The sequence below is a fragment of the Pagrus pagrus genome (assembly GCF_965226575.1).
Source record: "Pagrus pagrus genome assembly, chromosome: 12".
Classification (NCBI taxonomy): Eukaryota; Metazoa; Chordata; class Actinopteri; order Spariformes; family Sparidae; genus Pagrus; species Pagrus pagrus.
The window spans coordinates 12,155,388-12,168,667 of NC_140196.1; the positions used below are offsets into that span (position 1 = coordinate 12,155,388).

Sequence of the window (13,280 nt, forward strand, 5' to 3'; positions counted from 1 at the left end):
GCAGTACACTTTGTGAACATTAACAGGCTCTCTTCAATTAACGACGCAACGGGCTTAAATTAGATTGAATACGATTGTCAAACACCGCAATTATTCATCACCGGAGCTGAAATCATGATGTAAGATTTCATCTCATCAGATGTGGAGCTCCAAGCCAAGTAACATTCAGTTGTGTATAAATGGTGAAACGCCCTCTTAATGCGTCTAAAAAGTATCTGGAAAGTTTTTTCCCTGAATCCATAATTGAAGTCGTGAAACTGTCATTTGGAAACTTCACATTATCCCCTAAGGCTGCAGCTCCTTTGAAAGCCTGTCATCCCTTCACAAAACATCTGAATATGTATCACAGCGTTCACTTTGCATTTCATTGACTTGATGCACAGGCACGTTGTCTTCCCTCTCTGCCTTAATTGCTTCCTGAAGCCCAATTTGAAATAATTAAAAGAGATGAAGGAGTGTTGGCTGTCTGGAGAAGTCGCTGCGTATCACTCTCGCCTTCTTTCTTTCTCTATTTGCCATGCTGCAGCAGGCAGCCGGGCGTTATGGTCCCAGCTGTCAGCGCAACTTCAAATCATCTCTCTTTCCCTCAGTGCTAATTCACGTCACGCAGCCGGGAACATCACCTCCCTCCTTCCCTCCCTCCACCCTCCCTCCACCCAGTCCCTCGCTTGAGTAGTGTGCCGTGAATTAAATGACGAGCCGCACCGATTGCATGGCAAATCAGGTTGTTGAGATTATGACAATAGTCTCATTTGACTAACATCACTCTGTAGAGCTCAGTGAATGACAGGAAAAAAATTACAAGTATCATTTTGTGTGATTACTTTTTCTTGGAAAATAGAGGTACCTTTTTCTCCCCGGAGAAATGTATAATCCACTTTGCAGTATGTTGCTCATTACCTGACTGGAAAACAAATAGCCCGAGGTAGTTGTGATAATGCGCTCACTCTTTGTCTGGCTGGAATTAGCTTTGCTTACTCTGCTGAGCTTCGTTTGATTTATATACTGCTAGTGTTCTGTTTATAAAGAGAAAAATACTATTCTCTCTGTGTTTTTTAGCACTTGATGGAGACTTTATTGAAATGTCTGAATGTACATGTGTACATGCAAACCTATAGACATAAAGATGCCGTTGTTGCCTTTAGTGATGTGTGCTCACATCTACAACGGGCTTAAATCAAGGTTGCATCTGTCATGATTAAAGGATCTCGTGCTCTCTGGTGGCTCACAAGAAAATCTAGGAAATCAGGCAGATTGAAATTAGGCACACATCACGTTCTGAATTGCCTGACGGAAATGTTTTCCTATTTTTGAAGTCGTGTTGGTGTGAGTCCTTTGATGAAGTCATCAGCTGTAGGCTGGTATCTGTCTCATTAATGACGTTACCTCTCAGGACGTAAGAAGTACTTGAATCATCTGTGCGTTCCTGGGAGATGGTTTACACAAGTCCCCCATGATGACAGTTGCTAAACAAAGTATTAAAGGAGCAGTGCACCTAAATCATTTCTGGAGGAATGTGCTCTCGTTGAATATTTTACCTGTAACGAGTCATATTAAGGAGTAGGGGTGTCAAAATTAATCAAAATGAGCTTTCGATTTCAATTTTTGAATTAAAATCCAGGATCAGTGATTCTCTGTCTCTTCTCTACCAAAGTCACGAGGGGTAGAAATCATGTTGTACTCAATCATGGAGATCACCCAATTTAATTGGTGGAAACATATCATTAACAGATTAACAGACTCAACGTTTCCATTTCCCTCAGTCCAGTGGTTAATAAACAAGAACAAAGAAAAAACTAAAGAACAAGCAGTAACTCAGCCAGACACACCGCGGTTAGTCAGTTTATGAAGATAAACGTATAGAACCAGAGGAATAAATGTGGTATCAGACCAGTCAGCAGACAATAAAAGGGCTAGACAAACTAAGTGTAGGGCTAAGACCCACGTTTTCTCATTCAGGTGGCAGCACAGACAGGTTATTGAAACATGAATCTGACTCAAACAATGCATAACATCTTTTAGCCAGGTGAAAACGGTTGGTGTAACGAGAGATTTCCAGGCTAATTTCCGGTCTAAGAGTATTTTTACATTTTAATTTTCATCAAGATCTTTGCAGTATTTCCCGAGAAATTAACTAAAATGTTGAAAAACGGCCTTGAAACTGAGAAAAGAAATACATGGATCTGTCCCTTTTATCTGGATTTGCACAAAAAGTTAATGGGGTCTACTGTGGGCCGAGACCCATCTGTAGTTTTTGTGCAATCCTGCTGACAAACCAACCAAGAAGTGGACACGGTGTATAATATACATGCTATTGGATAAACTGACCCATTAAGTGGTCTGTAGCATTTAACGCAGTAAGAAGACCTTTAAAGGTGACCTTTAAATACGTGTTGCTCTCTGTTATCACATGCATATTGTTGGAACTACTACTGGAAGGCGGCTTTTACACAGCAGTCAAAAAACAACCTGTTTGTCTACTGTGTAGTGATCATTAACTGACTAAAAGCCAAAATACTGTGCTTTCAAAGGAAGATTTCTATTTGAGCTTATGTTGGGTACATTTATCCACTGTCACTTATCAAGGTAACACAATTAACAACCTACAGATGGTTCTGATTTCTATGTTCTCTTTGCTTAATTAAACAGCCCCCCAAACCCCCTCAATCACATTTATACCAGCACTTAGCAGCCTTGATGATCAGTCTGTTGCTGTGTCTCTCCCTTTCTCTTCTCCAGTTGCCCAGAAGGTTGTGGCCATGAGGAAAAAGCAGCAGCTCTCAATTGGTCCATGCAAATCTCTCCCCAACTCTCCCAGCCACTCATCAGTCCCCGCTGCATCCATCCCCTCTGTTCACATTAACCAGGTAAGATCCAGATCATCACAGGCGGCACGCTGTTTCTACTTCCTGTTACAACCCGTTGTTACTTTAATATGAATAAGAGCTTGATGCTGTTATGTAAAGGACTCTGCACGCTCGGTTTATGTAACTCTTTTCATAACTCATGATAACTTCTTTTATTACAAGGAGGAATCAAATCTACTGTGTCCTAAATTGACCTGCTTGTTTATTGTTTTCATTCCCTCCACCTTTCTGACTCCCTGACTTTAACTCTCTCTCTTCCTCCCCCCCCTTCTCCTCTGATTCTGTCCGTTCCTCTTAATCTCTCTCGCTCCCCAGGCGGCCAATGGTGGGGGTGCATTCAGCGACTACTCCTCCTCCGTTCCCTCCACCCCCAGCATAAGTCAGCGGGAGATGCGCATTGAGACCATCGCTGCCTCCAACACGCCCACGCCCATCCGCAAGCAGTCAAAGCGCCGCTCCAACATTTTCACAGTAAGTATGCGACAGCTGATGCAAAGCAACACCCACTCACACTACTAGGAGGCATGTTGCCAAGCACACTTTGTCCACCAGAGGGAGACAGGTAGCTCGAAAAATGCATCAGCTCTCCTGCCTCCGATGCAGGCAAAGAAAAGCGTCTTGTTCACACAGCACAATGGGCAAAGGAGAATAAGACTAAATAGAAATTATATTAGATCCCCAAAATGCTCCGAAAAAATCTTCTTCTTTAAAGCAAATATCAAAGATAAACACTGTGGAAAAAAACTCTTTTTCATGTCTTTTTCTTCTTTTCTAATTGGATGTAGTAAGTGCACATGGATTAAGTTTCTCATCTCACCCATGACGAACGCCAGGCCCTCTGCACTGTCTAAATCTTTGACCTCCCTCCCTCCCTCCCTCCCTCCCTCCCCCCCACCCCTCTTATTTTTACTAGATCCTTTCTTTGCAGTGACCTCCCTTCTCCTGCCCGACCGAGCTAAACAAAAAAGTCCGAGCCAGCCAATGCCCTGTTTACACGCTGCTAATAACGCATGCCCCGCATCCTCCGACACGCCAGCTCAACCAGCCACTAACCACCTCGTTGAGTCTAGATAACTCCCCCCGATCCTCACCCCCTCACTTACTTCTACTTGTCTGGCCCAAATCCTATCTCGAGATTCACACCAGTATCCCGACCCCCTGTCTGCCTGCTCTTTACCCCATGTCCTGTCATATTTGCTCTAACCATGTGTGCACTAACCACTCTAATTTCCTTAGCTGTCCTAAGCTTGTCTTTTACTTGTAGCCTCTGCCCTCTTCTTCTACCCAGCCTGCTCCCCCCTCTCCTCCTCTCTCCTCCCTCCTACACCAGCCTTCTTCTTTGCTGCTAAGCCTCTCCTAATCTCACGTAGCCAGACCTCGGCCTCTTCGAGCTCGGGGAGGAGGAGGTTTTGTAGAAAATGCTACCAAAAATGGTGTTGTTCTTCTTTCAAATCAATGAAATAATTCCACGGAGAGCTTGTTTGTACCTCCCCAAAAAAATCCGTGGTGGTGTTTTTTCGAACTAACCGAACGGTTGAGTCAGCTTTTCCAAAGGTTTTTCAACTTTTCTTCTTTAATTTTTCGCCAGAGCTTTGTGAGTCTCATGAGGCAGAGATCAGGCTATGTGAGATTAACCTCCCTCACCTCTAAAAAGTCCCTCGTCCTCCACCTGTCTCCCCCCTCTCACTTCCTTCCTCTTCCTTCTCCTCTCCCTCATCTTTTTCTAACTAACTCCTTCTCTAACCTCCCTATCTATCCCCCCCCTCCTCCTCCTTCTATTTCCTCCTACTGCCTTCACCCTGTTACCCCAGCTGCTGTGGAAGCCGCAGGCTTTGTGGCCTCCGAGCAGTACAGGCTGTGTGCTAGCTCCCCTTGTTGTCTCCCTTCCCCCCTGCTAGGTAGTGACTAACCATGTCCACCAGAGAAATGAGCCTCTCCCCGTCCGCGTCATGGAGATGCCGAAGCACGCCACCTACCCAGTGTGGGTGCCGGAGTGGCAAGCCGAGCGGGAGTTTCAGCTCATGACCTTCTGAGGAGCAGCGTGCCGAGGGTGGGAGGAGGGAGGGCGAGGGAGGAGAGAAGGAGGAGATGGAGGAGGAGGAAGCAGAGGAAGGGACGGAAAGTTAACGGGGCGACATTTCTTCAGTGACACTTGAAGAGCGCGATGGGCTAAGGAGAGGAAGACTCGCAGTGCCGACCCTTTTTTTTTGCCATTTTCCAAAACAACAGAAAGAGAAAATATTTCATCAACAGTATCGAGGATGTCCCTTTCCTAGCTCTGTCCGTTTTTCAAAACAAATTGACATCTGTGTTAGTTCTCGAAAAAGTCCGGCTGCCATTCAAAGAGCCTGTCATGTTTTTTAGCCACACTCCTGTAAGTAGTTCACTCTATGTTGATTTTTTTGGGAGTTTCAAGAAAAGAAAGACAATATGCCTTAATGTCATCAGTAGACGAGCTATGACAGATCGATATCAGACTCACTTTTAGTCATTACACACAAGGTATTTTGTTCTTATGTCACAGTGGAGAAAAATGCTGCAGGAGAAAAATCTAGTCCAGTTGTAATCAGATATAAAAGTAATATTTGTCACATTTGTGGCACTGGCATTGGGACTCTTGAAATTAAGAAAAAAATTCTTAACTCAGTTTTAATCTGATTACAAAAATATCAGATGTAGTTTATCAGAAAAGCCCCTTGGAAAAAAACTTTTTAAAAATAATGCATTGTTTTTTTTGTTTTTTTAAAGTTTAGTGAATAAAACTCAAAGCTTTACTACAGAAGATCTTATCACGCCGTCTCTTCACCGCCCTCACAAATCAACTTCACCAATCTCACCACTCACAGTCATTTCAAGCCAGTATTTACCATAACTGTCCTTGGCCACTAGGTGTCAGCGCAGTACACATATTCTTTCCTAGTGCTTCCATGGTCAATAACTCCAAACGATCTGTTTTGTAATCTGTCTGTGGTTCCCTGATGTCTTCAGGCTGTCTCTGTCCCTTTTCGTGTTGAAAAGCACACTGTTTAGGAATTTAGACGAACAACGCGCCATTTTTTATACTTAATTCCATCCCACTCATCCACCCACATTCATTTAATCCATTTATTAATGTCGGCCATTTGTTGTTTCCCTTTTTTTTTTTTTAGTCCCTTGACTTCTTACTGGACTCCACCTAAACATAACCAAAACAAACAAACATTAAAAAAAAATAACCATTTGACACTGTTTTTCAATATTTGCAGATTTGTGCTTCTGTTTCCAACCTTTCTTCAACAAAAAGGGCTTTCCAACTCCTTCCGAATTAGAAGAGCATGATGGCTTAAAAAAAAAAAAAAGAGTCCCCCTGCTTTGCCAATCCTGATAGAGAAGAGATTATTTATTGAGGACTTGCTTTACCCTAGGTGCTTTACCGCATTTAGGGTAATGCATGGAACTTGCACTAAACGGAAACCATAGGACTTAGCGTCTAACGCTGCCTAAGCTCGAGTCCATTTGAGTGTTTGAGCGCACTCAAAACTAGACTGTCGAATATCACGAAGTGAGACAGACTGTAGGGACTCTTCTGGAAATGCCCCGTCCACCTCCCCTGACCCCAGCCAACCAACCAACCGACCCCCCTCCCCCACCCCCAAACTCTCATTCAGACATCCCATAGGTAAACACGCTGTACAGTCAAGTCACTCTTGGAACTGTTAATCCAGCCACCCAAAGGACTTTCCTTACATGACATCACACTGCCTTTTGCCATAAATGAGGACTCAAGGACTAGAGGTGCCAAGTTGTCTTTTTTTGTTCTTCCTTTTTAGATTTTTCCTACATTCATTTGGTCCGGTTTTTATTTGATTCCTTCTTATATTCCAGCAAGTTTTTGAAGTATTGAATGGAATTGAACATGTGGTATAAATGTATTATCATAGAGGTATTTTAGATCAGAGTAACTTTGGGTAATTTTATGAAGGCCTTCATAAAAATCAGGGTAGAGAGAGAGGGTTTATATACAGAGAGATACTATGCTGAACGTTGCCAACAAATGAAACTGGGTTGCACCGACTTGTATGAATGTAGTTAAACTTAACATTTGTTTTCCTTTTTTATTTATTTTATTTATTTTTTGCACATTCAATTGTTTCTTTTGAATTCATTTATTTATTTTTCATTTTTCTCAATTTAGGTTTGGTACAGAGATTATGAACTCTTGCATAATCGCTTTTCTATCATGAACGGATTGACGAAAAATATAGACTGCTGTATATCTTGTATTGTATTTTATTTACAATGGTACTCTATAAAAAGTACATACATATAAGGAGTATATGAAATAATGCCTTTATTGTCCATCCTATATTTTGTGGGAACTGCAATGTTTGGCTCAATCTGTTGAATATTTTGAAGTGAATTTGTGACTTGCTTTGTATGGTGTCTGTATAGAAGCTAAACAAGTCATCATTAAAAAAAAATAAAATGTTGGAAAAAATATAAACACCAGAGTTGGTTTACTTGAACTCAGACTCTACCTCTTCTCCATTGGTGACTGGACATTTCTCATGTTCTGAGTGAGACCATACACACTCATGTCTGTCCCTCTCATCTCTTTATTTGTTTTGGGGTGGGAGGTTTAACTGATTTATTCCCATGCAAGGTTACTGTCTAACCATTTATCTCCTGACAGGCATGACCAGAAATTTGAAATGTTGATGTGGTTTTTGCTTTTTTGATGCTGAAACTGTTTGATATTTTTATGTTCCACCAGGTTTTGCAGGTCGGAGGAAGTTACTTGTACTGAAGTCTTTTTAAAAATAACCCTTTTTTCCTTTTCTCCCTTTAACCTGTAATGATTTAACGTGCAATGATAGCCTGTATCAGTGCGACTATGCTAAAGGCACAGCTGAAGCTACACTGGTATAGCAGCAGTTGGTCTGCAGGTCCACTAAGGGCCCGCTCTGGGTCTCAAACAGAGGAAAGGATCTCCCCACAAAGGGTTTCAGGGCTGAGTCATGACTCAATGTGTGGTCGTCCTTGGTCTCCTCTGTGTTGAAATGTGTCTAGTGTGGTCTTGGTTTGGTCTCTTTTTTAATTTTTTTTCTTTTGGACTTGCACGTCGGTGTTACTGCTGTTTGTTACGCTGGTCTGCTTGTCTGTTTAATTTCGAGCTTCTTTTTGAGACTTTTATTTTGCAACGTCGAAGTTTCTCCACACGAAACGCTCCAAAACACAAAACCCCTCACCTCACGTCCCCCTCCACTTCTGACCCCCAGTCTCTCTCCCTCACACACACACACCCCAACATACCCAACCACGCCCAAAACCTCACCTCCTCCTCACACCCCACAGCTCCACTTCGCCGTCAGTGTGTCGCCTCAGTTGCTGACTGACTTTCTTGTTTTCTTGCAGTCTCGGAAAGCCAGTGAACAGGCAAAGAGCGTTGACAGTAAAACAGACAGCATAGGCAGTGGGAGGGCCATACCTATCAAACAGGTAAGCAGTTTTTCCTCATTTTTAACCTACATTTCTCATAGTTACCAGGTAAGTATGATTCCCTTTTGTGTCACGAGATGTTCTTTCCTGTTCAACACTGATTTGCTGTGTGGTAAAGATTAGCGGATAGGCCATAACGTCATGTCTTACTGTAGCCACTAGATGGCGACATAACACAACATAACGAGGCAGTAGAAAGGCCAGAAGGCAGGGGTTCAGACATAACATCAGAGGGGTTATTAGCAAAGAAATGTTCCTGTTTGTCCGCGCAAATCACCTATCAAATTAAAAGTATATTGTTTTTGATATTTAAAGGCACAGTCGGTCAGCGTCTGCAGATAAATTCATACGTGCAATTGACAAGTTATCTTAGCATTTTGTGTGTTTTTAAAATGACCAGAACTGCAAATTTAGGGCTGTTTAAAAATGTTTCTTCGTTGGTGTTTAGTTAACATCATTGTGCAGCATAAGTCTCAATATTTAAAGCCGTGTCAATCCAGTTAGGAGAGATGATTCCTGCGATCATTCGGGATAATAATCCTACATTGCACCTTCTAACATACAAACTCTCTGTCCCAGTGGACACGATGTTGTTATTATTGCTCATCATTGTGTGCTGGTCGTATTTTTGAATGAATTTTCATTCATGCATATCATTATAATCAACTTGGACAGCTATGATTAGCTGGAATTTTCATTAGCTGTCCAAATAGGCATAATTTTCTTGAGCCTGATTATTTTTGTTAGGTTAATCTTGCAATCTAATCTAATTTAATCCAACCAAATTCCCCTGCTGGAAATTTTAAAAAGGGTTTATTTTACCGTATAATTTCTTATGCTAAGCTGCATGTAATACTCCCTGATACTGTGGTGATTTGTGTTTTAATATAGTTACAATTTTCTCCATCTTGATATATATATTTTTTTAAATAGATTTTCTTTATTATAGTTCTCCTTTATGTATTCATGCATTGCTTTAAAGCACTACTTAGGTGAGGAGCACTGAATTACACCTCTGAGCGCGGATCATTTCTAAAGGTCCGACTGTAACCGAAGGAGAAGTAATTGACACATTGATTGGTAATCACTCGTGATTATACGAGGGCTTTTGAAAACGGGTCAGCATCCTTATATTATCCTCTTTACCTGCAAATGATAGGAGATAATGTCCTTTTTTTCTTTTTTTTTAAATGTTGAACCTTCTCATTCCCTTTAGAGGGAAATTGCCATTAAGGCTTTGGTCCGGCTGAAATAATGGCAGGGTGTCGCTTCCAAACCCCCTCACTGAATCAGAAAATAAAGCTGAAGAGGAAACCAGTTTTACAGATATCTATCGGGTTGATCCGTCTGTCACATTTCTTTTCCGCCGTAGATTTTAGCAGAAGAAGAGCTACATTATGTTTTTATTTTTGCACAACGCACTGGAAAATATATGAAACACACCCCAGAAAAAAACATAGAAATGCAAAACTTCATGGTGGCCCTTCTCCAAACACATCCTTTCTATTTTATCTCTCGGCTTTTATGTAGATTAGTGTAATTCCCTGCAGAAACTGGCAAATGTGATGAGTGCAGGTGAGCAGGAAGAAAGAATCCCCTCTGAGCAATCTTTACTGTAAACTCCCCCCGTTCTTACCCAATACATTACAGGGAGCACCCCTCTAAAGTCTCAGGTTTTCCCTGAGTATCATGGCAACTTTTGACAAGATAAACCACCCCCCTCTTTATCTACAAAGGTTTTTTTTGTGGAGTTTGTGAAGGGAGGCACAGAGGGGGTGACTAGCTGATCTCCAGGCCAGTCAAATGCACAATCAAGGAGATCAAAGTGTCAATGTGTGCTTAATTACCACTCTCCCCCCCACCCCACCCCTCCACCTCACCCCATTGGGCCAAATTACACACCGTATGCCCCCCCCCGCTTTTCCTCCGTCCCCCCTCCCATCTATAAAAATAGTGAGTGAGGATAACAATGCACTCAGGAGCTGCTGGCGGCTCCTCAGCAGTGGGTGCATTCTTGTCCCATCATCGACCCCCCCACCTCACCCCAAACCCAACACACACACACACACACTTTTCCCCCCCTCCTTGTCCTCACAAAGGGCCGGCCTATCAGTCAGGCACAGTGGCAGGATGCAGCTTTCCTCCCGGTCGCCTGACAAAAGACGGGACAGACACTATCTCCTCTGTGGAGATATGACAATTGTGTGGACACAGAGAGTGCGTCTGACGATCGGCCTGTTTCCTTATGTCGCACAGGCTGAACACACTCATCTTCTTTGTGCGTGTGTGTGTGTGTCAGTGTCGCCATGTGATGTCGGACTATCACATAAAAAGAGCAGACTGCTCAATGTGGCAAATATTGAGCAATTATGATAAATTATCTGGAATCGTTTGTCAGGCATCCAGTTGAAAGATACATCACAGCCAACCATTCAAATAAAACAGAAAAATTAGTCGGCACGTGTAAAGATTTTCACATTATTGTCTCGGTATCTTTATCGATCTGCTTCACAGCTCTGATAAATATATGAAGCTCGGCACTGATTGCGTGTATAGATTTATTTATGCTCCAGTAAGGCCACGAGATGAGCAACATATTTGCTTGTAAAACATGCATTATAAAGTTGCCAGAGGCCCTGTGACTGGATCATTTGCTTTGTATGATTAGAGAGCCATTTAAAAAGTGTTTACAGTTCTTTTATCGACCAAATTGAGGAGAGTCTGGGCAGTCAGCAACTTATTGATTGAAGGACACGATGTCTCTTCCTGAAAAATCATCACGAGTATCAGTAGTTACAAAAGAGCTAACCAAGGCTTTCTCATCTGAAAATATCACATTGATATTACGACTCATTGTATGACTTTTACGTTCATGCAAGGTCTTTTTATTAGTGATGAATGACTATATTTTGTAAGTTAAGGAAGAGCACCACAAATCGTTTTGTCTGTTGGAAACACAAAAGACATGTGGCTTCACTCGACATGATCCACATTTGATTTCACATTGATCATGCCTTAATTGGTTCACAAAGTTGATTTCTTTTTTTAAAAAAATGAAAAATTACAAAAACAAGTTTAACATTCAATCATACATTAGATTTAACTGGATTTGTGCTTAGCTTTGCTAGTACTTTAAGTGATTAAAAAGAAATTATATACATTATTATGGGTTAAACCATAATTAAGACTATATTTAATATATAAAACCAATATTATTTTCCTTTTTTCCCTTTTCTGCCCTCAAGGACGAGAGAGTTTAAGCTTTAGCAACAAGCAGGCATCGTTAATGCTGGTCTGTTTCTCAGCGGCCTCTGAAAATGACTTTTAGATACTATTTTAAGATAATATCAAAAAATATTATTCTAAACTCTGTAACTTCAAGATTCAAGCCTTTATTTCCATAGTGGAAAACCACAAAACAGCGAAGCATCTCCCCGAGCCACAAAGTGAAGAATATAAGATAAAAGAATAATAAAAATGTTTCCAAAAGAATAAAATAGACATTTTAAGGCTGGTCGACACTGATTTCATCTGCGAAATAGAATAAAATAGTTAAGTAATTGACATGTGCTGACATATAAAGTTATCTGTAATAGTTGCAGATTATTTAATGGCCTTGTTAGAGAAAAGTGGAGTTAGCTGAGTAGATTTTAAAGGAAATGTTTGAGGTCCTGCTCCAGTAAGAAGCCACAAACAGGCGGTTTTTGGGATGAAATATGAAGAACACCAAACTCCTGAGTCCCAGCATGCTGCCAGCAGTCAGCATTTGCTTCCTCAGATGAGTCAGGGTTCGGATTAAGATGATTGTCGGCAAACAGCCTGGTGCCCAGGTCACCGAGGGTCAGCTCTGCCTGATGTGTTAATCAGGATTAAAGCCTGCAGGATGGGCCTGGCTAGCAAAATACTACCCCCCTGCACCCCCTCCCCTCTTTTCAGCTCACATACACACACACAGGCCCTGGCTGTAAAAGCACAAACATCGCCCCTGCTTAATCCCCTAATTAAGCGTGCCCCTCCTCACTATTTAACCCCAGAGAGCCTCCTGGCCCTTGCACTCAGCAGCGTTTGGTCACCTCCAGCAGAGGAACTGCATTGTTTACCAGTGGATTTACTCAGCAGATAAGGAAACCATCTGAGGCCCCTAAAAGGCCCCCGCAAGATAAAGTAGAATAGAATAAGAGCTGAGTGGGCTTTGAAGAGGGGAGATCACACTCCCTAATCCCAGGATTGAGAGGTCTTCCAGAGTTCAGCATGTTATGTGTATGAATGCAGGGAGGAGGTCTGGCAAATTGGATTGTCTCTCTCTCTCTCTCTCTCTCTATCTGAATGGTCTCTGTGCCAGAGGAACTTGGCCAACTTTGGAGGTTCAAGTGGTCACAATAGAAAAACTAACACGTCATTAAAGCTTTCAGCCAACAAATTAGAATAAAGAATGAAAGTTTAAGGGGATTTAATTACACATTTTTATGTATATCAAATCATTTCCATACTGTGTCGTAATTGCGGCGCGTTTGCTTTGCGACTCGCGCAAAGAAAATGCTCATACCAATCTGTAATAACCATAATAATGCTGTGTTATGGTATTTAACATCCATAATGGCTCATATCATCCACCACGCTGCTTTGAGAGGAGCATATGCTCACCGTGATGCCTTGTCTCTTACAGGGAATCCTTCTGAAGCGAAGTGGCAAATCCCTCAACAAGGAGTGGAAAAAGAAATATGTCACGCTGTGTGATAATGGCGTCCTTACTTACCACCCCAGTTTACATGTGAGTATCAAACCCCCCCCCACACTTCTTCTTCCTTTCCCATCTCTTTTCCAATTGGCTTTATGTGCTTGTTACACTACTGTTTGTACTCTCGGGGTGCTGCTGGAGGTTTTAATGTTCGACTTTTTCTCTCGATGCGATTACATTTACTGCCACAAACTGGA

The 13,280-nt window shown here is 41.9% G+C and overlaps 1 protein-coding gene across 5 annotated transcripts in view; it reads left to right on the top strand.

Annotated features, from left to right (window-relative positions):
* agap3 (ArfGAP with GTPase domain, ankyrin repeat and PH domain 3) overlaps positions 1-13,280 on the top strand; it is a 130,227-nt gene that overhangs the window by 71,124 nt on the left and 45,823 nt on the right. For 2 of the 5 annotated variants that reach the window (XM_084370183.1, XM_084370182.1), the window contains exons 7-10: positions 2,740-2,867; positions 3,183-3,338; positions 8,262-8,345; positions 13,012-13,116. In XM_084370183.1, the coding sequence (XP_084226309.1) occupies positions 2,740-2,867; positions 3,183-3,338; positions 8,262-8,345; positions 13,012-13,116 (473 nt within the window). Of the gene's footprint in view, positions 1-2,739; positions 2,868-3,182; positions 3,339-3,780; positions 7,351-8,261; positions 8,346-13,011; positions 13,117-13,280 lie in introns of those variants that run through there. The other 3 variants (XM_084370186.1, XM_084370184.1, XM_084370185.1) reach the window with 3 other exon arrangements.